The sequence below is a fragment of the Falco naumanni genome, chromosome Z, assembly GCF_017639655.2.
Source record: "Falco naumanni isolate bFalNau1 chromosome Z, bFalNau1.pat, whole genome shotgun sequence".
NCBI lineage: Eukaryota > Metazoa > Chordata > Aves > Falconiformes > Falconidae > Falco > Falco naumanni.
This window is the reverse complement of record NC_054080.1, coordinates 51,383,922-51,410,922: the sequence shown is the minus strand read 5'-3', so window position 1 is coordinate 51,410,922 and position 27,001 is coordinate 51,383,922. Positions and strand designations below refer to the sequence as shown.

At 38.4% G+C, this 27,001-nt stretch overlaps 1 protein-coding gene across 10 annotated transcripts in view; it reads right to left on the bottom strand.

Annotated features, from left to right (window-relative positions):
• The window catches only part of TTC39B (tetratricopeptide repeat domain 39B), a 75,105-nt gene that overhangs the window by 32,486 nt on the left and 15,618 nt on the right, over positions 1-27,001 (bottom strand). For 8 of the 10 annotated variants that reach the window (XM_040579050.1, XM_040579055.1, XM_040579049.1 and 5 more), the window contains one exon: positions 15,577-15,611. In XM_040579050.1, coding sequence (XP_040434984.1) covers positions 15,577-15,611 — 35 coding nt within the window. Of the gene's footprint in view, positions 1-7,951; positions 7,973-15,576; positions 15,612-16,025; positions 16,084-27,001 lie in introns of those variants that run through there. The other 2 variants (XM_040579056.1, XM_040579048.1) reach the window with 2 other exon arrangements.

The following is a 27,001-nucleotide window of genomic DNA, read 5'->3' as shown; positions in this document are numbered from 1 at the left end:
TCAGTCCTACTTTTGCAATCTCTTTTTTTTTCCTCCCTACCTCCACACAGTTTCCTAGAATCGAAAGGAAGTTCACACATTTTATCACCTCAGATGAGCATATGCATCAATTTATCCTGGAGTAGACTAAATTACTACTACTCCAGTGAAACTGCTACGTGTTTTAGACCCAGTGAATACAGTTAGCTTCTAAATGAAAAAAAGGAAAAGAAAAATGTGCTATATTGGGTGTTACACAAAGATAACGTCACATTATAAGGAGAATAAAACATCATCGTGTTACTGTATGTACTTTAAGGATAACTGGAAAAAATGCTGTGTGTTGGGAAAAGGTTATCTTCTCACTACTATTTCAAACTTCTTTTATGAAAAAAGAATAATGTTTTGAATTCCAGCAATAGCTTATGTATCTTGGGCTTGGTGCTGAGCTACTCATGAAGCTGTTCCAATACAGTGCAGATACAATGCCCATAAAAGAAGTTATTAGTAGCCTTAAGTAGGCTGTTCTAATCAGCTACTTGGAGCTGCAGTGGAAACAAAGAGTAAGAATACTGACTTGAAAACCCTGAGATGTAATGGAATATTCACTATTAGGATGACAATCCTCAGGGTGTACACAAAGCAAGCGCAGTAGTAACCCAAAACATCAAAGCTGTTTACAGCTTAAGCCACTTTCCTTTCCCCCCCCTAAAGATTAATTAAAAAGGGAGCATAACTGCTCATCTGAAACAAGGGGAGGAAGTCACTTCTCTAGTACTTAAAATACAGTAATTTAAATATGTATTGAGTAAGGCAATAACACCTATCTGTTCACACCAGGGCTCTGTTCACACCAGGGCTCCGAGTAAGAGAATTCCTGAAAGGCAGTTATATAGCTAAAGTTAACTGGGTGCTTGCTACTGTCTTTGTATCTGCAGGAGGTTTAGTCAGCTTTTAATACAATCACCCCTGGCACAAAGATCTACCAACTCTTTCTTGAAAGAGGATTCAGGAGCTCAGAAAAGAAGAATTGCAGAAAAGTTTACCTTTAACCTAACTATATTTTCAACATTTTAAATTATATATTTAGGGCTGAGTTCCACATTGCTTTATTAACATTAGGTAGACCTAAATGTGCAAGCAGCACTTTGCATAAATAGGGACTACAGAATTTAGGTTTTGAACTTCTAAAACCATTTGTTCACTCTTTTACAACACAGCCAAAATAATCAGCCTCATCTGATAAACAACATTTAATTGCCTGCTACTTGGTTTTGTACAGCTACTGTACTTACTACCAGCAGTCTCACTGGGCTACAGTTAGAAATTATCTGCAGTTATTAGTGAGAGCAAAGCAAAATTTACAGGAGAAAAAACCCACAGAAATGCAAAACTAGCAATAAAAGTTTAGTTTTTAAGATACCCACATTAAGATGCACATCTGACAAACAAATGGAGTGAATGTAAGGTCTTCTGACAAGTGGGACTATACAAAGAGGATGCTATGTTGATGATAAGGATGAAGAAAACAAGATGCATTATATCTAAGAAAACACTTTCATGGGAAATAAACTCAAGCCTTCAACAGAGTCCTGTGAGAGCTGGAACCCACTGTCTCCCTGGAAGACCTTCTCCCAGCCAAGATCAAAAGTTGTACTCAGACTACAGTATCAAAGGTCACAGTTTACAGCTCACAGAGATACCATTAAATCATCACTTCATGTTCACGTCTTGCATGGCTTTACGTGCCATACTTGATGTCCTTTTGGCTGGTCTTACTATTTAGCAAAGATCCAAAACATTTTAAAAATGCCACCAACACACCACCAATCACTTGTTAAACTCAAATGACCCAGATGCTTTGTGTCACTGCAGCATGAAGACTTTCTGTCCCTGGCATCCTTCTTGCTGTGTTTTTAACTTTGAACTAAGCCTCAGATTAGCAGTGTATCACTAGAACAAGGATACTTCCATTCTTAATTCTGCAATATTCAAGCATCATCCTTTAAGAACAAGGAAACTGGTAGTGAACAGGTTCTTAGCTCTTAATCCCTGCCAGTCATTTTCTATTCAAGTATAGGAAGTCCCATAGTAGTCTACTACTTCTTTCTCGTCAGTCTTTGTGAAGGGAAAGGACAGTCATCCTTTACTATGACAGAGACACTTTCCTTCTGCCTAGACCCATAAAATAACAATGAAAAACCCAGAATCATTGTTTTCTTCAATTATTTTATCCTTCACCGATATTCCTCTTGTGATTCAACTGCTTGCCTTTGCACACTGTCAGATTCTTCCAGTAAGCGTCAAGCAGAAAACGCAACTAGTGTCCCTGTCCATGGTAACATGTAAGGAACACCACTACCTTGTGTGTTTAAGGAAACATCACTGAACTACAATCCTTAGTACCAGATAGTGGCCTGCTACCTCTGTGAAATGGTTATGTCCTTGAAAAATCTATTACAGGACTGTATTTGGCCTTCTTTCTATTTGCACAGCTAGCAACTGCAAAGATTTGTAATTTCCAATAGGAATTACTTTCACATTAACAGTAACATACATCCATGTGTATCCATCATATCTAAGCCAGCCTACAGAAAATTCACCTATTGGTTCTGCTATCTGGAAATACCTCTTCAAATAATTTTCTTCATATTTTGAAAGCACAGTACTCCTCACCATTAGAGTTAGCCATTTGAGAAGAAAAGTCTTTTTCATCTTATCCCTCAACTCATATATGAGCCAACATTAATACTTCACTTTTCCACTTCATCATGCACCAAAATCTGGTTTGGATCACTTGCTAAGGGACAACGTTATTTGCTGTCACTTTTATCAACCCTTTGCACAGGCACCAAGTTGCAGGACAAGTAGAAATCTCATCAAATAAACACTGAGACACTTTTTAGGAGTACTACCAACCAACCACAGAGCAGCAGGTGGCACCACTCCACATTACAAATACTCATCACCACCAGTGGTGTGACATGAAGCAAAGGCTAACATGAAATAAGCTTATTGCTAAATCCTACTGACATGTTCTGTTAGGTCTACATTTTATGTTCAGGAGAGTTCAGCAAAGGATGGCTGACAGCTTGGTACTAAGATCCACAGACTTAGCTCCAGTGAACATTAGGAAACATTCATAAAAGTAAAGAGAGTGGCTTTCTAGTTATGTTAGATTTTCTTCGTATTACAAGGAACTACTCCTAAAACTCACAAGTCAGGGACTTCTGTTAGGTTTGGTTTTGCTTTAAAACAAATATAAGCAGAGATGCCCCACTTTCAGGAAAAAATTCTGTATCAAGTTTCAATCTAACAAACCCTCATGAAAGCAGAGCATGTATCATTTTCTCTGAGGACTACTGACCCAAGTAAGTAATGGCACACACTCCTCACTCCCAAACTATGCTAGTGCTGGCACACATCTTTCAGTATCTTGCTGGCCAGGTACAGAACTCAGGCTCTAAAAAAGCAAGGGGCACCAGGCAATCCTCCATGAGGCTGGATTTTCTTCTTCTGTCTGTATGAATGCTATGCATTCCTTCCATCTGGAAAGCAATTCAGAAAGGTGGAACCGAACTGAGTAACCTTTCTCATATTTACACGTTTCTTGCAGCTAACAAGCATGTTAAATCCTTTACATTAACGAGCTGGGATCATGGTATTTTTAAATTGCCAATCACTTCCAGTTTATGAACAAAACGGATTATTAACCCAATGCACTAGTTTAAAGATAATCAGGGAAAGATATAAGACCATATGACCAACAGTTTTTTCTATCATGAACAGAAAACTTTTTGCGCACTCTTTTTACCATTTAATCTAAAACCAAGACTTCAACAACACTTATAATCACACAACAGAAAAAAATCTTAAGCCATACAGTTAGAAGTTTGAAATTATTTCCAACTTAGATAAATTACTTCCTATCCTAGTCTATCATCATTAATATAGAAAGTGTACAAACTACAGCTGATCAGTATAGCAAATGCTGACTTTTTTTACCCATATGGTAAACCTATTAGTCATAGTTTACCTCCACAGCAAATTATGCATTCATTATGCACACATCCCTTTTTATGAGAAGCATGAATTTCAGATAAATAAAATTGCGTGGTTTACATACTCTGTGGAAATACCAGCTTTGGGAAGCACTGAAAAAAAATTCATGCTGATGCAAGACAGACTTTATTCCTTTGAAGGCGTAGTGCCTTCACTGTTTCAGAACTTCACCAACACATGCTGTATGTAGTCTGTGTGCTAAACACTCATTTAAGGAAATCCAACTGGCAGCAAAACTATCCAGTGCTGTGCTAGCCAAATTTGCTAACAGGCAGAAATTACTCTACAAGCTTACTATATTTTGACCCATTCAACAACAAGCAGGTTTTTTAAGAACATACATAATAAAAAAACCCACTCCAAACCACACAACAGCCACACACACCCTTAAAATAGCCATTTAGTTTAAACTATAGTAGTTTACACTGACTGGTATTTTGGCAAAACTGCTAGGGTAACACACATTTTCATCTTTTTCCCCTCCCTTTGGACTTTCTTGCATGCTGTATATAAAATCACATTCTACAGCTGAGGCAGGCAAACGGCTTTGGTCCTACCCCAAGCCCTTCCTGGGTACTAGCTTTTACTTGAACTGGGAGACACCTATCCACCCACAGAACTGATAACTGCACAGGATGGAAACACCAGGCTCCAAGGCAATTCAGTTCAGTGAGGCTGCACCTTCCTTGTCAACATTACCTGACTCTGAGATAGCACCATTTAGTCAGTTACCTGTAAATCTGTATCAGTGTATTCCTGGATTATTGTTGCAATACCAAGGGATCTGCCTATACTATCTTTTGCATGATCAAGTAATTGCACCACTAGGGCATTTTCTTTTTATTTTAATAGTGTTGGGTCTTCTGTTTCATTGTTTTGGGGGGTTTTGTTTATTGTTGCTTTTCATGGCAGTGGGTTTTCTTTGGGGGTTTGGGGGGTAATTGAGTTCTTTCTTCTCCCTCATCTTACAGCTGTGGCAGAAATGCTGATACAGAGGGAAAAAGTGTAGAAAAGGAGCAGGAGCTCTCAGAAAAATGGACACAAGAAGGGAAGAGGTAGCTGAGTGAGAGGAGGGGAAAAAAGGCAGTTGCTGCTGTTGAAAACCAACAATTATTAAAATTACATGCATGAAAATGAGCTGATAACTTTCCAGTTTTTATCTCTACCTCAGCATTGCCAAAAAATGTTCAAACTGACAGCTTTTCATAGACTACTGGAATTTCACAAGGAAAGTATTTTAATTGACCAATCATTAAACATTACCAAACACATATAACCTAATGACAAGGAGACAGAAGACCAATAGCTTCTGATCTGTGAGGAACAGAGCTTTGAGGGCTGGGTGAAGGGGGACAAGCTGCTGGCGTTTTAGGAGGGGTGTTTGCCCTCTCTTCCTTTTTAGAAAATGAAGCTCTAATTTTAGCTTTTCTAAACTTCACAGATATATATTTAGATACAGGAGACAACTTTGTCTTGTTTTTTATTACTGCTCACAGCTGTATAAGTATTTGTAATACTGTCTCATGAATGAAATGCATTCAAACACACAAAAACCCCTTTATATACAAATAAAAATTCCTTCCAATAAGTCTCACCTGACCTTAAACTTTAAATGTCAGACCACCACCTGTCAGGAGATTGATAATGTTTCTTTGCTTTGCATTCTGCATGTGAGTCTTACTTGTGATCCCAGACTTCAGGGGCATGCACAGAACTATCTGTCTTCTAGTTAGAAAGCAGTCCAGAGCTGCTTCATGAGAATCTAGTAATGGAATACAAGAAAGCAATGAAAAGGTTTTGCTTCCATTTACTCTGTGTCCATGACTGAAGGGGTAGGCAGAGGTGATGAAAGGAACTTTTCCTGATGGTCTTTCTTATTGAAAAAGTGGAATTTGCTTACCTATATATTTATTACCAATGCAGTATCTGAGCACCAAAAGAAAATACTGATTGCTGTATCCTTACTGATTATGTGAGGTCAGAGTTCTCTACAGATGCCACAAAGCAACCGAATAGACACAGTGGAAGAAAACCAGGGCAAAGTTAATAATGTTTGAGGTTCCAAGTGCCACAGGAAATAACATCAAAAGTAACTCACTGTAGTGGCTAACCAGCACCCATCTTTGCTAACATCACTGTCAGGCCCTCTGAAAAAACACAAAAACACAGGCTACATTTCTAGCCACTTTTGTTTTGTTTAAAGGAAAGAAACACGAGCATTCATGAATGTTTCAGTTTTGGACTGACAATCAGATTCAGTAAGCCAATAATCAATTTATTGCAAGTCAGATGTTTTCACAGCCTCATGGGAAAAACAAACAGCAGCAGCTTCATCTGACACCAAGTTCTTAAGTTCAACAGCAAACTGCATTGCACATGCACAGGAAGCAAGATACAAATTTTCCATAATGAATCAGCCATATTGTGGGACCAAAATGCATGACAAGTACCTGTGTTACTATTTACCGATGTGAATATGCAAGTACAGTTATCTGATCATTAAAATGATTGTGAAATAATCCTATTCAGGCATATCAAGCTACTTCAATTTGACACAGCATTGCAAGACACATGTAATCCTAAAAACAGTCAGCAAAACAATCAGATCACAGGTATTTAGAAGTGACCACAGTTTGACAGAGGGGCAAGAAAAAACAAAGCAGTGTCAATGTTGGTTTGCAGGTAGAAGAAAAGTCTGCTTTACACTGTTCTGCTGGATACTAATGGAAATGCACAGCCCTGTCTCAGATTTATTAATAGAACTCAGTGGTTCAACAGTATTTCTAGACTTATGTTTTAACATTAGATCTCTTCAAGTAAACTGAGTTTACCAAGTTTGAGTACCTCTTATCAGACTGATAGTTTATATCAAATGATATAGGTAAGGTCAATACAGGCAATACTGTGTAAAAAAAAATGAGCACCTGAATACGTCAGAGAACAATACTGCCAAAACTTAATATACAATATGCAGCGATAAAGAGCCTCACAAAAAAAAAAAAAATCTGTTCAACATTTCCTTTAGAAAGTAGGTCTAAATAAGAAATGCTGACAAGAAAATAGGTTGAAAGAACTCCTCCTGAAAGAGCTAGCACATATAAATAGTAATGACAGCTTACTGACAGTTTTACACAAAATGAATAAAAAATTCCACTTATCTTGCTATGGAAAAAACAAGAACTAAATCATGCATCAAGTAGGACACCAGATCAGGCCAGATGTTTATGGGACTAACACTGCGTCAAACAAATATTGGCTCTGATCCAAAGAGACAATTAGGACAGTGTGATCCTAGTAAGACACTTCCTAAACTTCAAACCAAATTACTGGAATTTATTACACTGTGAACTTATACTTGATGTTGGAGACCTTAAATTAGTAAAAATCTCTAAAAGCACACTGTATTATACTTAATATTTAGTACTTAGAGAGCACAGAACTGCATCCATAAAATGATTTAAGTTTAAAAAATTATATAACCTCAAATGGTTAAATCGGCACAGCTACCAGGAGTAGAAGACATACTCTATAAATGGAGAAAATAACTACAAGTCCAACACTGTCCTTAAATAACCACATTTTAAAGAATGGCATCCCAAAATACACACCTTGCAGTATTCTACAACCTACAGCATCTGAGCTGATAAAGCACTGACATCAGCAGAGAAGCTTCTGCTCTCTGCAAGCATTGTTCACCACTGCAAAGTGCAGGGAAAAAACAATTATTTCATAAATCCATTGTGAATATACAGCTTTCTCCTCCTCTTCAAGGAATTCAATCTAAAATATTTTTTTTTTTTGTCATTTAAGTGTTCAACATACCTGCCAAAGTAAATTTTCACAGATAAAACCCCATAAATCTACCACATTCATGATTTCAGGGACTAGTAGGCAGAGATCATATACTTACAGGATTAATTCAGTTAACTTCAGGTATGTAAATACAGTCCTTATGCAAGTATAACTGCTGCTGCTTTCACTCTGTTCTTTTCTACCGCACATACACACAAACAAAAAAAAAAAAAACACCACAGTAGAAAGCATAAAGAGAAAACTGATTCTGTTTTTATTTCTCAATATCCATGAGGTTTCATTAATGAGTGATCAAGCAAAAAAGGATAAAAGGATAAAAGTTCGCAAGCCAGCAGCTGGCATCACAGGCACTCTCCATAGCCGAATTCAAAAGAAATGTCAGTTAGAGTGGCAGCAGCTACAGTCAATGCTGGAAGCTGATGCCTCTGCAGGAAGAGGATGCTGGGAGATTTTCCCAATCTGTGCTGCAGCCTAATTCTAATCCATCACTCCTAACTGCAAGGAGAAAATGGAGACATGAGGAATGCAAAGTAATTTATATTTAAAGGGAGTTACCTCAGCATTTCCTGAATATCAAAAAAAAAAGTAAATGCTACCATTAAGTCAGAAAAGCATACCAATGCAACTGCAGTAAAAATAGATCAAACATACAAGAGTTGGTAGCAAGCTGCACTGAAAAAACTAGCTCATATTTGATTTTCATTATCTGCCAGTACTCAATTCAACATAATTTTTTATTAACCCTTTGACATTTTTTCCCCAGAAATCCAAGGTTTTAGCTAGACTCCCATGACCAAAATAAATCAATAGCACAAAGGCAGCTAACAAACAGGTTCATGAGTATCAGCAGCAGTAGGAAAAATGGAGTCAGAAGCAAAACAGCTGCAACAGAGATAGTTTCATCCCCTTGGTCTAATCTCTTCAGATGAGATGTGGGAAAGCTCAGCACATGGTAGCTAAGCTGCAGAAAATTAAACTATATCCTCCACCATTACCTTCAAAAAGTATTCTTTAAAGCTGTACCACCTGGGCTAACAGTACCTACCCCTAGCTATGTTTATTGTCATGAACTGAGATTTACTTTAAAAAAATCCTTTAAAAGACAATACAGGAAATTATACATTTGCATTTGCTCATTACAGATGGGTGTTAAGCTATAAAAGCAGCAATACTTCAAACTAAGCCATTTAAATGATTTATTTTTTTAAAATGCAAGCAACATACTAGGAAAGAGTTGCACAGTGTTTTCTAAAACACTCGGGGAAACCAAGGGCTGTGATCAGGTAAGACAGGGTTTGCAGGACAGAGGTGAGATGGATAGTGGCAACTTGGGGACAACAGCACCTTTAAAATAGGATGTTCCTACCTCCCCCCCTGACAGTGGTAAAGACCAAGGAGTTCAGATACCAGTATTCTCCACCATGCGACGTGGAAGCAGTGCTTATGTGTATTGTCACTTGTTAACAAAATTTTGGCCAGGGAGAGAGTCAGAGGGTCAGGATCTCTCTCATCTCTTTTGCACATGAAAGGTAAACCATGTTTTAATCAAGGTTGAGCAGTCACATAAAAGTTGACCCAGTTCACACACAAAACATACAATGTTCTGTAATTGATTCAGCATAAATTGCAGATAGTCCACAACTGAGGCCTCAGAAAGTATTCCCCAGTAAAAACTGAGAAAGTGTCAGGAGCACATTTCCAGTAAACTGACAAAAGCAAGCTTTCTGTCGGCAAACACCAATACACATTCAAAAGATTTTCCCTAGATTGTCTTAAAGAAAAACCCACTGATACACACTCAGGCCACCTTCCACTCATTGTTTCCCAAAATGCTCTCAGACAGTTTTCAACCACTGGGGACAGGGTGGTGGGGTGGGGCAAAAAGAAAACAACTACTCAAACACAACATTATTAAAGACCAGAGAGGTTTTTGTTCATTTGGTAGTTTAAAATAAAGAATGTGGCAAACTTGGTTTTCAATCCTTTCTCCCAAAAAACAACCTTCCTTCACAGTATCTGAGCAAGTCATAACCTACAAGTTTTTGGGTTTTTAATCTATGAGTTAGAGCTCATCTTTTTCTTAACTAAAGCACTAATGACTTTAAGGTTGTACCACCAATCCAAAACATTAAGAGTCTACATCCCTTTCAAAGTCTCTGAAGTCACTCAGAAAAGGCAGTTCTCAAGTTAAAGACTGTGTAACACTATTTGCAGTCATACATTAAAGTACAGGATAAACATTAATTACCTGAAAGAAACATGAAGAAAACAGATATGATCAGCAGATCATGTATTCCAGCACAACATCGAAACTCCGCAATGATAATTGACAGGCTCCAGCAGTCCCCAGGAATCCCCACCCCAAAAATATTATTATTATGGGAGTTTACAGCCACAGCGTTAGTTTATTTTTTATGAAAAAGCAAGCCACAAGCAGCAACCCAAATACTTGAACTCAATTAAGACAAACTTGTTTTGGTGAACACTGGATCACAGAAAACCAGGCTGTGGCACCTTTCTGTGCACTAGCCTTTCACTAACAGCTTGCATGTATGCCTATGTGGAAGAGATGCAGTGTTTCAGGTAGTTTTGTGTAGAATGCCCCCAAGATCTTCTGTTTGGGTTTGGGTTGGGTTTTGGTTTATTTCTTTCAATCCCCCCTCTCCTGTTTTTCGCCCTCCTTGCTTTCTAAGCAGCTATGGACACAGGTAGAATTGCACATTTCAAAGTCAACAGAAGATACCAATATAGAAATATGCACAATGTGGCCTGAAGGCTTCTATTCAAATACAAACACACACAGAAATCTTACACCAGAGGCAAACAGTGTAGTTGGAATAAATATGGAAGAGTTTAGGACTGACATAATTATTGCCCACTTAAAACCCCTTAAATTCAAACAATTTATAATCCAGGAACAATTTGGAGTAGAGAAGGATTAGTGAGATTAGGCTGTTGTCTCACTACTGCAGTTCCAAATCTTAAGACTAGCAATATAAAGTAGCTACTGTGCCATATTTATGTAGTTACTGCATTGTATTTACGTAGCTATGAAAATACTATTTATTGGATACAAAAATCATCTTTACTGGATTTTTTCCTTTGACCTTGAGGACCAAACATAAGAAAATAAAATTATGATCATTTAAACTGTCACAACTGTTTCTCACCATCTTAAAACAATGTCAGAATTTGAGTTCAAACTTATGGAGACAAGCACTTCTTTTCTCTCCAAATTCAGATTTGAATTTAGGACCATTTCCTCAGCTGTTCAATTTCATTCACCAGCAAAACACACACATGTGCAGGTAAAACTGAAATCTTAACTACACTTCTGAGATTACAAGGATAACCTGCTCTAACTTTCTTAAACACTTCGGGCCCTTAATCTGTCACCCTAGTAATACCACACAGAGCTGCTTTGGTAGGATCAAGGATTAACAGTATCCAGCTATGGGTAGAGAAAGGAAATGCAAAAGAGTAATGATAATATAGCAATGAAATATGTCTCTTTCTTTTGAAATTCATAAAGATGGAAAATCTCAAGAATTCCATTATTCATCAAAAATCACCTGTTTGCTTTTTCTACAGAATTCTAGCTTCCACCTTTTCACTAGTTTATTTTTTTAAATGTGTTTAAATGAGATCTCACTCTGTTTCCACTGATGCTATCACTCAGGATCTGGTGTCAGAAATTTCTATACAGATAGCACAATAGGAAGACTTCCTCTGCACATGAACCACCTGCAGCAGTCAGGCAGACTACTATGTTTCTTCCCAAAGACAACTAAGAAACATTTGCTATAAACATGTCCAGGCAGCTACTGTATGATTGGTACATAATACAGTTACTCTAAATGTTGCTATTCATTTACACAAGCCTCTGATAATGGGGCAGTAATTGAAAACACCATCTTGCCTTTATCTCAAAGACAAAGACCGTGTGACAAACAGCACCGTGGAAAAGCATAACAACTTGGTAACTTATTCATGTCACATAAAGATGATATTTTAAAGAACAGTAAGTCAAATGAGATGGGAGGAAATCCAAATTTCATACAAGTTCCTAACAAATTAAGAACTTCAGAGGATAAAATACAGAGAAATCGAAACAGCAGTGACAAGGTCAGTAAGTTGTGGTGATTAAAAATTTTTTGAGAACTCAAACCTCTTTTAATCTTCTTGTAAAACCAAAGATGATATAACTTACAAAAATCATTCTTTGGCAACAGAAAACCTGGATCCCTGCATTCCACAAAAAGAATTTCTGAATAATTTGGGAGGAAATTAAGGTAGTAAAAATACATAGGAAAAAAGTCATAGAAGCTGAGAATTATCTTGTTCAGTAAAACTGAAGTTAAAGTTCATAGTTTTTCCACATTAGGATTCAGGTACGGATGAAGCATTTTTAGCAAAAATTAAATAAAAGAACAATACACACATAAATCTGTTCCATCCATGTATGTCTTTGAACCTGTAGAAGCTTGGCAGTTGACAGCATTAGGTTACTTTGTGAAACAGACTTCCCTTTAAATGTAAAGCAAGCAGACACTCCAGTGGAAACATAGGGAAGTATTTGGTAAAAAGTAGCTGATCATCACAAAACCTCCTGGCAGACACCTGAATTTCCAAAACAGAACAAACCATTTGTCTCCAGTTATTTGGTTCCTTTTACAACACAATACGCCAATCCGAAACCAATTCTCAGTTAACACAACCATGTAATGGCAAATCTATTTTCACATATATCCCACCTATCCTCTCTGTAAGGTTGAAGATGCTATATCAAAAGTTACTACCAAGCCCATACTTCAAAAACTTAGTAACTCCCTGACAGAGAGGATACTGGGTGAAATACTACTGCTTGCTTTAAGCAAAATGGCAGACTAATCTACCTTTCTTTGGCTTTAGAGCCAGTGAGTAAAGAACTTCATTTACAGGTGGAACTCCATTTAATGGTCTTTCCACATTTCTACAAAGCAAGTATTTTAGGCTTATTACAAAAATTGTTTCAAAGCTGATGTGTATACCTACAGTTTCCACCATGAGTAGATGATCACAAGAGTCTAGATAAAGAATCTAATCCATTTAGACAATCGGAGCAAAGACTTATTTCCTCCTGGACCTGTCCTCATATACAACAGCCAGCACTAGAGATTTAGGGCAGGATTTTACCCTATTAAGATAACTAGTTACCCTTTTAACATCTAACCTGCACAACCTGGTATCTACAGTTAAGTGATAATATTTAAGGAACAAAGCCAGTTAAAGCCAAGCTAGATTAGCAAACCCATTTGCTAGCATTTACTGGAGCAATACACAGAGCAGTGTTACTCTATACATGTTTTACATGAAGAATTAGAATGATGTATGAAATACTATGAAGACATGGTTCCCACACATTCTTTCCAAATTCTCTAAACCAACAAGTTCTGACAAAATCTGAACCAGCTATGATCTCATAAGTAAACATCAACAGTCTTTGTAGACACAATTCTCTATAAAAAGGTCCATTTTAATTAAATTCAATTGGGTATAAGCAATCTGCAATAAGCCACTCAAACCTATGCTATGTATATCATCACAGAGCTGTAATGATGCGACTTTCTTATCCAAAATAAAAGAGATTGAAACATTGATACATTGGAGAATTTTAAAAGGAACATTATCAACAGCAAAATCAAAAGGTTTAAGATCATTGTTCTTTGTTTCAATGTCACCATTGAATAATATGACTACTATACTACTATGTTATTAACAGAAAAGCTACCATTATTCCTGACCTTTCCCTGTCTAGAATTAACCACATGGCACTAGATTTGGGAAAGGCTTTCCCTCAGGCAAACTACCACTGTCATTCGAAAACTACACTCAAAAGAGTTTGAAGGAAGATAAGACTTCCACAAAAAGACCCGAGGGGGGTGAGGCAGGTTCAGTTCCTTCCATACTTTTTAAAAACAGCTGTACCTTCAAAAGAATAGAGTCTAATCAAGTGAAGAATCCTGCACAGATACAAAAGAATACACACATTTCTATATAATTTCTGTAACTGCAGAGCAGCTAATTGTCTAAACATAGAGCAAGTCATCAGCATCAAGTATTCCAGCTGAGATTATCCTGCTCTTACTGCTCAAATACACAAACAGAACTGCCTCTCTATGAACCTCATTTTCAAAGGAAACAACATACATAATTATGTCCACTGTCCAATCACACTCTTAATATTTTAACCTATTGGCCAGTTTCAATCAGCCAAATTTGGTACAGACACAGTGGTCTCAAAAAACAATTAAAATTAATATTTAGAGAGTGCAAAAATACCTGAAGGATACCCACTGAGGGAAAGGCTACGGTGTAATACTGAATATTCTGTTTTGTTGGCCTGCTGAAAAATCAAGCCATCTGTTGCCCATCCAGGAGCAAGGAGGGCACAGGTACAGCTGGATGACAGGAGAGGTAAGCAGGTCGTGAGGACATCTGCAAGGATGAGCAAGAGCTTAGCCAATGTAGTTACTCACGTCGTACTATCTCTTCGGCTTGTGTAGGACTATCTGAACAAGAACTGTGGGTGGTCCTATGTTACTGAAACAGGCTGAACTAAAGGCTGTGAAACCCGAACAAATGGAAGTTAGTTTTAGAATATGCATATACCAGAGTCAGGCAAGAATGTAACAGCACATGCATTGCATTTTTGGCCAGCGGGCGAGGACGTCAACCACAGTTAGAGACGTTCAGCTAGAGACAAGTAACTACACTATTTCTGTCCCACTAATATTCTCTCCATCCTGCATTTACTCTTCTGTATAATGATTATTACAGACAGAAGCAATACCAGGCAGAATAAACTACCACCAGTCTAACTTCTACACTATAAAAAGTCTCTATATGACAGCTATGAGCACAGAAGAGAGATTCAGGAAGAACAACTCAAATCTCTGCATGCCAATAATAAATGTTCATGCCCAGCTCAGCTATCAATAAAAACAATAAAACATCACCCTCATAGAAGGAGTGAGTGTTGGATAAATATTCTCATAAAGTAAATGTTAGAGTCACTTTCTTCCCTGTCCTGAGAGAAACAAGTGCCAGAAAGAGAAGTTAACTGATCATACAGCAGAGATCATACATGCTAGAGTCAAAGAAAGAAAAAGGAATCAACATAAGAATCTGATCTACTCATGTTGAAAACTTCTCATTTCCTTCCTTCTGAGCCTCAGGAAGTGCTAAGTTTAATTTTTCAACTAAAGTTTTACATGGAGAACAAACCTTACTACTCTAGGTAAGATACAAATACAGGGTCTGTCAAACCTGTAATGTATAATTTGCCAAGGCCATGGATATTTTGGCAATTAAATTCAGTCTAAAGCTACTGCTCTCGGGTCTAGAACTGGTTTAGAAAGTTTTTCCTCTAATGCTGTGCTGTCTTTTTTTTTTTTTTACCATGCAGGATGTTCAGAGCTATCACTATGTGACCAGAAGTTACTAAATATGCTATTTTTAATCCTTTACAACTTTCACATTTGTTGACAAATACTTCATCACATGTATCAACCTAATTACACTTCCATTTCCCAGCTCCGGGGGATCTTAAATGTGCTGGAAAATGCAAATGTAGTCAGCGCATATAAAATTATGTTTCCCTGGAATGGTGTGCATATGGTATTTCATTGCTGTATAAGTAGTTTTAATAAAAACATACACATTTTAAACAACTCTACTTACACGGGGATGTTTTCAAAAGCATCTTCAAAATTTTCCTGCAAAAGAAAAGAAAACTGAATCAAATGTGCACGTGATTTGAAACTCTAACACAGCAGAATGTTATCATTACCAGATAGCACTTAATTCTGCAACATACAGTAATAAATTAATAGTATTATATAATAATAAAATATATAATAGCGTATTAGTATAGATAACACATTATATTATAATACAGAATAATGTGGTAGTAGTAATATTATACAGTAATAATATAGTACAGTAATAATCAGAACATTCACAGTCTACTGGCTTTTTGTTATGCTTTCAGTGCAAAGCATTACCCAAACAGACACATTTCCTGTAGGCCCAGTACATCTGACTACAGCTAACTTAAACCAAAGACCTCTTCCTTTTCAGACTCCAAAAATTCCACCACGTAAATCACAGAGAGCAATGCAGACTTATACCTCAGGAGTTCGTGCAGCCCATCTGATGCATCCAGGATGGACTAGCTGACCAGTGTATCTACACATTAAAAAAAATAAAAAATGAAGTGTTTTAAGTGTATAGCTGATATGCAGGTTGGCTAGAGTATATATACTAGGTCCAGGATGCATTATAGATGACATGAATATACAGCCAGCTCATGCATTAGCAGGAGTTATGTGACCAGTTTGGTCAACATCTGGAAGATATATATATCTTTCCACCTAGATTCAAACCTAGGTTCAAATTTCAAATTAGAGATACACAGACATAAGAGTGGTTCAACTCAAGGATCATCTTTTTTTCTATCCAGTTTCCAAAACTGGTCTGTAGAAGCACATAGCAGAGGCAACAGGGCAAACAGCCCTCTCTCCTGCATCTTTCCCTTCACCCCACACTTTGCAGCCTTATGGCAACTCAGGGAATTCCAGGCCTCAATGTGGTTTGTCCATCTAGTGATTTTCAGTAGATCTCTGTTGCAAGTACGGGTCCAGACTCCCTGTGATCCCATGTACACTTCTTATTTAAGAGGTAATGACCTCAGCAAGGAATTTCACAAGTCTGCCAGCCATTTTGTGCAAATAATAATTTCTACTTGAACCTGGCTCCTACTACCTTTGTTTAACATTCTCTAGCTTTTCAACTGAAACACAGTGAAGAATCTATTCACACTTGCTCTTTCCTTGACACTTAAGACACTGAAAAAATCTTTGGTTTATTATCCAAATCATCCATTTTCCAAGCCAAAGACTGCTACCTTAGTTTCTGTTCAAGGACTTAGTTGTTTCCCATTTATGGCTACTCTTTCCATCAAAAAAACTGGAAGCATGATGGAACAAATTGTTCCAAATTGTAACATATCCCAGGAATATCACTGACTTGGTGTGCAAAGGATAATACAAATCTCACAGAGCATCCTCAAGGTATGTAACCACCAATGATACAAGCACTACAGCGCTTGCATCAAAGCTTCCAAAAAGAAGTCTTCAAACCAAAACCAACACTAACAGAAGAAACAACTTTAAGTGCCTTCCCAAAACACCAACTGCAGCTTACTTCAAGACTGTCCACTCAGCTAAGACAACCCACACACTTGGAATATTGTTAGACTCACTGGCAGTAAGGTGGAGGATTAGTGTTTTGGTGGTAATTACCTCAAGCATGATAACACGAGATTGAAGCTAACATTCAAGCAACACTTCAGAAGACAGACCTTCACTTCATTCATTTTGCATTTGTCAGCAAACTCACCAGAAAATGCAGCTGATAAATACCAAGCATTATAATGATGCATTAGATACTGTTTCTCTGGGACAAGAAAAATTCAGCAGTACACTATGGGACCGTGATCCACCCTCCAGAAAAACATTACTTTACTTGTATTTTTAACTGAGGAAAAAATTCTGTTCTGAAGAAAAAAACCGAACTATTGCAAAAGGACAAACTTCATCCTTCACAGATAGAATATACTATTATGTCAGTTTTAAACTACTGCAATTGCATGTTCTTTATTGCCTCCAGCTGCCACTACCAAGGAGTAACATGAATATATTTAAATAAGTGTTATTAACAGACTGCCCAAATGCTCTCTTTCAAGCTAAATTTGCTGGCTGATGATACTATAGTAGGCAGAACAAGACCTACCATGAAGAACACAGTAATCAACTTCAGAGGCCAATAAAATGAAGCCTGATCTCAGTAGAGCTGAACTGAGTTTTGAAAAGCTGAACAGAAACCAACAGGAACAAACACCCTGGTCAGAAACCTTGTTACTCATGTCTCCCCCAGACACTGACAGAAATCATCAGTCTTCTAGAAGAGTGCTTCTCTGAAAACTGTTTGCCTCCTCGAGCCACTTCTAGATTCAAGAGGAGATATTCAGAAAAACAAACAAACAAAGCACACTGACAGCTTTTTGAGCACACCTCCATTTTTCCTAAGAGAACAAACTTGACAAGCAAAAGTCACAGTACGTTTAACTGTCAGGAACTTACAAAGAACAGTAACAATAAAGTTGTAAAAATATCTGTGACATGAACCTCTTTCAAACCCAAGAGCAGCAGCTACATACAAGAAGAAAGGGAGAGGTAACTCACAGCCTGTTTAGGTAAGGGCCACCTCTGCCTGGCTGCTACTGAATTTTGTTCCCTGCTATTCACACTGGTGAAACACGTCTAAACATTAGAAGATTAACTATAACCTTAGTATTCTTGGGAATAATTACAGCCTCTGAAGAGACTGTCAATAGAGCTAAAAACATTGCTGAAGGTGACTTCTTCCAGGCTAAAAAAAAGCAGTTTTTCTGAAGTTCTCCATGCTTCACCATTCCCACCACATGCAAAATGGGTATGTATTAGAAGGCAATCAACTTGATAAGCTTGTTTTCATGTCCTTAACTGTCTCACACAAGTTTGTAGTTGGCTCTACACACTCACAGATTCCCTATATATAGAAGAAAGTTGAAGGCACTAAAAGAGAAGCAGTCATCCGCTACTCCATTCCATGCCTATTACAGCAAAAAAAGTTCTATAATCCTAAAATGTAAGGGAAGAGACTGAATTGAAGTACTCGGAACAGCTCCTCCTAGATGAAGTTCTGGGATTCACCACATCCATACCAAAATATGAAAGGTTTCAGAAATACTCAGAACATGTTCACTTTTCTCCAGCAGTCTGTTAAAATTTACTTCTAAATCAAGACTGTTGGGGGGGGGGGGGGGGGGGGGGGGGGGGGGGGGCCGGGGGGAAGAGGAGAAAAAAAAAAGTGAAGTGTTACACAAAATACAGAGAGCACCCTGAAGACTTCAAGCTGTATATAATATACAAATGTGTATAGGTATGCATAATATGTGTTATATCAATTAAAAAAAATGATCAAGTCATTGATAAAGTTTATCCATTCTTCATAGTTCAGAAGCAGCCCAAAAACATGGATAGACACATTCTTCTTGCACATTTGGTTAAAGCCTAGTAAAGTTCCCATCCTAAACTGCTCATCCCAACACAGCAACTTCCAGCTGCTACAGCTGAAATATCATAAATTTCTAGAGGCGCTTGTTCATTTCAGTCTACAGAAAAGCAGGTTACTTAATTTAAATACATAACTGATGATAGGCTGTACAAAAACTCTTTCAAGCCTAAAGTCATGTGCAACTATATCAGCCATATTTGTGACCTCTACACTTCAGCAGTGTTAGCATAGGAATACAATTTCCTTTATTTACATGGCTGGGGAGACTTGACAGAGACTGAGGTTTTAACAGTCCTTCATTCATTTCCTTCACCTGACTCTGGTCCATCCTGCAGCAAGTCCCAGAGGTCCTGCTCCAGGATGTCCTTGTTTCACCAGAAATCTTCAGAAAATACAAACTGCAATTAAATCCACAAAAAGGGTAACACAGCTTTTTTTTTCCAGGCATTCTACTCAAAAGAAATATATTAACATTAACATCGGTACCAAAAGTATCAGTTAAACAACAGTCTTTTAGTATACAATGCTGGCTAATGCTGCAGTTCCAGAGAACATCCATCCAAGAATTTCACACAAATGTATGTAAAACTTCCATTAGATGGCATGACAAACTGATTCAGACTTTTCCACAAATTTAAGGAAGAAAATGGTACAAGTTTTGACAAAGTAAAAATGTCTCCAAATTACTATTTTCTTGAATTAGATCATCTTCATTTTTTCTGGTTGATCACTATAGTGTTTCACATCTTTACGATGCGTCATTTTCAAGATGTGAGCAGGTGTGAAAAGAATTAAGTTTACACAACTTGGAGACAATTCATGTATTGCAAATCCAAGAAAGTCAGACAGCGACATAAATGGGCACTGTATTACTGCAGAAAAACTGGCCACAGTTTCTTTAGCAATAAAAGCGGAAGCCACTCACAGCCAACCACAATTCACCTGCAAAGCCTCATGAAAAACAACATGCAAGTGAGACCTTTAAGCTACTATAGCATGTTTATCAGTGACTGTACTTCTGCTGTAATACACTGGTGGAAAGTGGAACAACTGCTTGCCTTGATTATTACCAATTTATTAACAATCTAGATTCTCCCCACTGATAACAACATAACTTCAGAACTAAGTCAAATAGTATCTAGAAACACTAGCCATGATTTGAAGTCCATACTGGATTGGGCAGGCTGGGAGGAAGCGCAGCCTTATCTCAGAAGTATCAACATAAGATTAGTAAGGCTGCACATTGAATCAACAGACAAACGAGACCACACATGATGGTGAAATAATACTAACCAAAATTAAATACTGTTGCTATACCACATTTACACCTGCCTAGCCACAACTTTGTTTTGCAGGCACTAAATAGAGCACAGTTTAAAAAAAAAAAAAAAAAAAAAAATAAAAAAATTTGAAGAACCATAAATTTAACAGTAACTCCCTTCCCTGGAAAGCCCACATACTAAGATATTGCAAAGCACGGGGATCTATGAAGACAGTTACATATCTAGCAAGTACACATACACCGAGACGTTTTTAGTCCTGATACTTTTATCTAAATTTCTGTTCAACTATGGGTACATGTAATTATTTTTGTCTTCTGTAATTCAGCCCCATACCATCCTTCCCCTCAAAAAATGAATGCTAGGTGAAGGTGATAGACAGCAAACACAGCCTCTATCAACAGCCATGCCACCCTGCACACTTTCTGCCTACACCTGTCTGTGGGAAGCACAGCAGCCCATTTGGAAGTCAGTGGCTGGATTCTACATAAAGGCTCCACTAAGAGATCAAAATTTCTCAAACCAACAGGAAGTAAAACACATCCTTCACTGTGTTCACATGAAAATTACCATGTGCTCATGGAATTGTTTAGGTTGCAAAAGACCTTTAGGATCATCAAGTCCAGCCACTGACCCAGGACTTCCAAGTCCACCTCTAAACCATGTCCCTAAGCCCCACATCTATGTGTTTTCTAAACACCTCCAGGGATGGTGATTCCACCACCTCCCTGGGCAGCCTGTTCCAATGCTTGACCACCCTTTCAATGAAGAAACTGTTCCAAAGATCCAATCTGAACTTCCCCCTGGCCCAAGTGGAGGCCATTCCCTCTTGTCCAGACACTTCTTACCTAGGAGAAGAGACTGACACCCACCTGTCTACAGCCTCCTGTCAGGTAGTTGCAGAGAGCACTAAGGTCTCCCCTGAGCCTCCTCTTCTCCAGACTAAACAGCTTCAGTTCCCTCAGCCACTGCTCATAAGCCTTGTGCTCCAGACCCTTCCCCAGCTCCGTTGCCCTTCCCTGGCCACGCTGCAGCACCTCAGCGTCCCTCTTGCAGTGAGGGGCCCAAACCTGAACACAGCGTTCGAGGTGCGGCCTCACCAGTGCCCAGTACAGGGGGACCATCGCGGCCCTGGTCCTGCTGGCCACACTGTTTCTGACACCAGCCAGGGTGCTGCTGGCCGCCTTGGCCACCTGGGCACACTGCTGGCTCACGCCCAGCCGGCTGTGGACCAGCACCCCCAGGCCCTTTCCCACCAGGCCCTTTCCAGCCGCTCTGCCCCAGCCTGTAGCGCTGTGTGGGGCTGCTGTGACACAAGGGCAGGACCCGGCACTGAGCCCTGTTGAACCTCACAGGAATGGCCTCGGCCCATCGCTCCAGCCTGCCCAGGTCCCTCTGCACAGCCTGCCTGCCCTAAGGACAGCAACACTCCCCCCGGTCTGGTGTCACCTGCAAACTTACTGAGGGTGCACTCAGTCCCCTTGTCCAGATTGTCAATAAAGACATTAAACAGGACTGGCCCCAGGACTGAGCCCTGGGGAACACCACTTGTGACCAGTCACCAAGAGTTAACTTCATTCTGTACAGGGATTAATTTTACAAGAATTAAGGGATTTTAAATTAAACTTGGTTGACAAGCTCAGAAGCAGTTTCCTAATGCCAGGGAGATGCGCCCTACTACCACTGGCTAAAACTGCCCAGACCTAGCTGAAACGGCAACAGTCTACACAGTGCTTGGGGGCATATGGACTAAATCTCTTTCCTTGATAATACTGAATACAGGAAAAAAGTTTGACCATGGGGAGAGAATGGGGGAGGTGTAAGGAGGAACTGATTTACAACACTCATACTAGACTCATACCAAGACTATGGAAGAGAGGCCTTCCATACGATCTTTGTTTGTACAATGGAACCAGCTTCCAGATAGTTTCTGCAAGTCAGTAGCCACCATACAGTTCTATTACCAAAATGGGACAGAATTTAAAAAAAAAAAATATATATTTTTTGAACAAAGTCGAGGTACATACTCTTTTTTTTCTATGCAACATCATAAATATTTATTAGCCTTAGCCAGGAATACATTAAAAATTAATCAAAGAAACTGGTGACTAAAAGTTTTAAACTCCAGGCCCACAGAAGCAACAACTTAAAATCACTGGGCATTTAAAACTTCAGAGGATTTTATAGCAGTGTGCAAGATCCTAAGAATATTACTCAAGGATACAAGAGGACAATATACCATCTCTTTCCTTAGTTGACTTAATTAAGAACTGCTAACAGAGTCTGGAAAATCTCCCCAGTAAACAGCAACAAAATTAGCAAATCCCCCAGACTTGCAAGCTGACTCCCAGTACACACTTCTTGTCAGCATTTTCCATTTGCATTATAAAAATACTGGGATTTTCTTAGTCTTTCAAGTAGAATCTGAAACTTTAGCCAAAGAATTGCTAGAACAGCCCAGTGCTACCATCACAACAAGCAACAAGCAACTGAAAGACCTCAGTTACTGTGAACTGGTTAACATCACACCAATCTCAGGAAAAAAGCAAAACACAAGACAAAAAAACTCACCAAAATAAAAAGCCACAAAAATGGTATTTAATTAAGAAATAATTGCAGCAGAGTTGACACAGTTGGAACAAAAAATTATGATCTAAGAATATTAAAAACCTCTCTTCATGGAAGGAACTGTAAAGACAAACTCTTCAGACTTGACAAGCCCTTTTTTTTTACATGCTATGCTGATCTGGCTTCTAAGAGATATCTGATAAAACATATAGTATGTTAAGAGTTAGCTGAGTAACCAAGAGGAAAAGCAGTTATCAGTGGAAGACAATTGTTTCTAACAGAATTTCTCCAAGGCTTCTTTCTGTTCAATGCAATTTTTAATCAATACTCTCAGAATGAACATAATGCCAATGAAATGTTCACCCATAAGAATCAGTGGAACACACATCAGAATAAGAAAAATTACACTCCCTTTAAGAGATTGGTATGGTTAAGTCAGTCTCAAATAAGGAGATGCCCATGTAAAAATCAAAGAAATCAAACACACAGGTTAAGGTTGTATTATGGAAAGCAACAATCCTAAGACAGACAGAAAGGTCATTTTGACAATAAATTCAATATGAACTCCTGTTGTTAACTTGTTGCGGTTTAACCCTGGCTGGCAACTAAGCAGCACGCAACCACTCGCTCACTCCCCCCACAGTGGCATAGGGGAGAAGATCAGAAGGATAAAAGTAAGAAATCTTGTGGGCTGAGATAAAGGCAGTTTAATAGAGGAAGCAAAAGTCGCACATGCAGGCAAAGCAAAGCAAGGAATTAATTCACCATTTCCCATCAGCAGGCAGATGCTCAGCCATCTCCAAGAAAGCCGGGCTCCATCACATGTAACGGTTACTTGGGAAGACAAATGCCGTAATGTCAAATGTCCCCCCTTCCTTCTTCTTGCCCCAGCTTATATATATTCAGCATGATGTCATACCATATGGAATATCCCTTTGGCTGGTTCAGGTCAGCTGTCCCAGCTGTGTCGCCTCCCAATTTCTTGTGCCCCTTCAGCCCTCTGGCTGGCAGGGCCTAAGAAATTTAAAAGCCCTTGATTTAATATAAACATTACTTGGCAATAACTAAAAACATCTGTGTTTTATCAACATTGTTATCACACCAAATCCAAAACACAGCAAGCACCACCTACTGAGAAGAAAATTAACTCCATCTCAGCTGAAACCAGGACAGCACATGATCCCTAAATTAATCTGCAACCAGCAGAAAACAAGTTTTAGTGTTCAACTGTAAAATTTTGTACTTTCCTATAATTCAGCCTTCTTAAATATCAATAAACATGTAAGATAACAGAAAAGACCCCATGAAATAGTTTAAGAACTATAACACATGATTTACTTTAAAAGCTACTTAAAATTCCAATCTTTGATTCACCAAAAGCAGGACAGCAGAAGTACTTATATCTCTGGCCCATACAAACAAACTCACAGAAACAAAATCAGTACGAGGCAAAACCTCTTTGGATTCTTGTAAACTTCAGTTTTCATCATTACTGTTTTCTGCTATCTCAAATTCACATCTTTCAGGCAGAGTGCTAACTACTGGAGCACACCAGCAAGAACAACCACAGACACTGTCTTTCATGTCTCCAAATTAAGAGTCTGAAAAGCACACAGCGTAACAGTTCAGCTAAGCACAAACTACTAGGTTTGACACCAGCCAAGTTTCATGAAAGACCGTTTTTGTTACACAAGGAGCATTTCTCTGTAGTTCTGACATTACCGTATGGGCTATAACTTGAGCCACCAATGCTTTTACACTACCGAATTTACTGTCAGAATCCCCTTCATAGAATCAAAGCAGCAATGCACATATATATTCCTTTCCAAGTAGTTTCCAAATGCTGCTTTCCCAGCAAAAGTATGCTCATTCTCCTTGTAACAAAGTATCTTTTTCACATACCTGGATTTGACCTTGTTGCTTTAACCAACACCCACTCCCCAACCACTCCACTGAAGCATGAAATATCGGAAATGACTTCTTCACAAAAAGAATGATGGAGGTGAACAGTGCAAGCTCACTCATCTAGAAGTTGTGAAAGCTCAGCTTGAGATACTGCTCAGTTAAAAATAAATACATTCAGCTAAGAGAAATTGTTTTTATTACTCTCTGCTGTAAGAGAAGGTAACATGTCTACACACATCTACAAACTTCAGGTACAACAAGCACAAACAAAACCAAAAAGTAATTCTAAGAACTTGAGCTATGAAGCATAATCTGTAATGGACACCTTTCCTATGTCCTAACCATCAGATCAATGTCCTTATGTGTCACATAAGGACAGAATTCAACTGTTGCCTAAATCGACAACAGCATGAGAAAACATCACCTAGGACTGCATATTTTTCCAGGTGTTAAGAGTGAATGTAATTCTCAGCAGTACAGCAGAACCCTGAAACTAATATGCCACTTATCTTGAGCTAATTAATGAAGTATTCATGTAAAGAATTAGCATTGATGAGCAAAATAACATTCAGATTTCTTTTCATTTCACAAACATAGATGCTTTTCACTTCCTAATACTTATTCAGAATACCGAGTACTTTCTACTATGAAGAGCTTAAAAATTGCAACTTTTAGTTACCAATTCATTAGACTTGACATAGCCATTTCTTGCAGAAAAGATTAGTTCACTTTATAAACCAGCAGAACAGAAAAGTAACCTGGGAATTAAACTATGTCTTAACACTTATTGTCAAAAATCCCCAAACATATGACAGAAAAGGTGCTTCAATGTTGTCTTGGCAGCAAAACAACATGGGAGAGTAGAGGAAGACGGCATTCCCAAACCCTTCTTCTCCATCACCTACACACATTTTATTTGCCTCTGTGACACTGGATCCTGGTCTTAATGATTTGTAGCCTAGAAACACATGAAAAACACAGAGTTCAAAAGGGGAAGGAGACAATGTAGCTGTTACAAAAGAGGAAAATCATTTCCTCTTCCCAGAGACAGAAACAGCCTTGGGGCAGCAAGAACCGAATTGAAATGCACAACTTCCGTTCTCCTCAGTACAACCAATTCTTACATAAAAGCTAAAATACAAGATTAATTTATCTAAAAGAAAAAAATGCACATATTTTTGTGCTTGTGTATTATTTCAAACTCATTGGTTTGAACTACAAATATAACCCATTGGCTTTTTAAAAATCATTCTCAAGAATATTTGCATAAATTATCAGTGGTTTTCCAGAGAGCTGAGTAGGCTGATTGGTGGCTGTTTTGGAGGAGCTGTGTTTTGCTAGATGTTTTCCATGGCAGATGAAGAACCTTAGCTGTCAAAAGCCAAAGATCAAGCTCAGTAGTTCAGACTTAGTTACTCAAATCTTACCCACATAGCCACATTCAAGAACTTTACTAATGTCGGTGACCTGGTCAGATAAACCCCTCCATATCCCAAAAAGAAAACAGGAGTTGGGAAAGTAGAATCCAGCTTTGCTAGAAATTTGGTTAAGTAACGAGTTGCTGATCAGTTAGTAATCCAACTTCAGTGTCACTTAGCTAAAAAATCAGAAGTCAATACCCACAAGACAAGGGTTTCTCCATCACAGTCTGGAAAGCAGTGGCCTTTCAAAGCAGCGGGTCACCTCAGAATTATCAGAAGACATAGGAAAACATAGTCTTTAAAGAAAATCCACCTTTTTTTTTTTTTTTTAACAGAGAACAGATGTTTGTAATGGAACTACCTGCCATAACGAAATGCAACTAATCAAATTGCCCACTTGATAAAGTGGACAATTCCTACTTGGCTTTCAGCTGTGTGCAAGCTGGACAAGTCTTAAACAGCATAGTAGCCACACTGTATAAACCAGGTCAGGACTGAAAATGAACATCAACTGAAGGAATTGCATTCAGCAATGTCAGTCATTGTGGGTCAGATTGGATACACAGAGGGAGCAACAAGATGAATGCTTTTCTGAAACTACTTTTAAAGATGGGGCACAAGGCAGCCACACTTTAGTAAACTGACATCAGTCTCGCTTGTTCTGAACACAACTGGCTGAGCTTGTGCTGTTTTAAATGATACTTCTCCCTCATGACTGAAATATCCAACATTTTGCACATAAAAAGCAAGAGTACAGTTTCAGTTAAAGTTGGCTGAACACCAAGGTGGTTTCTCTTTCTGTTTACACTGGCA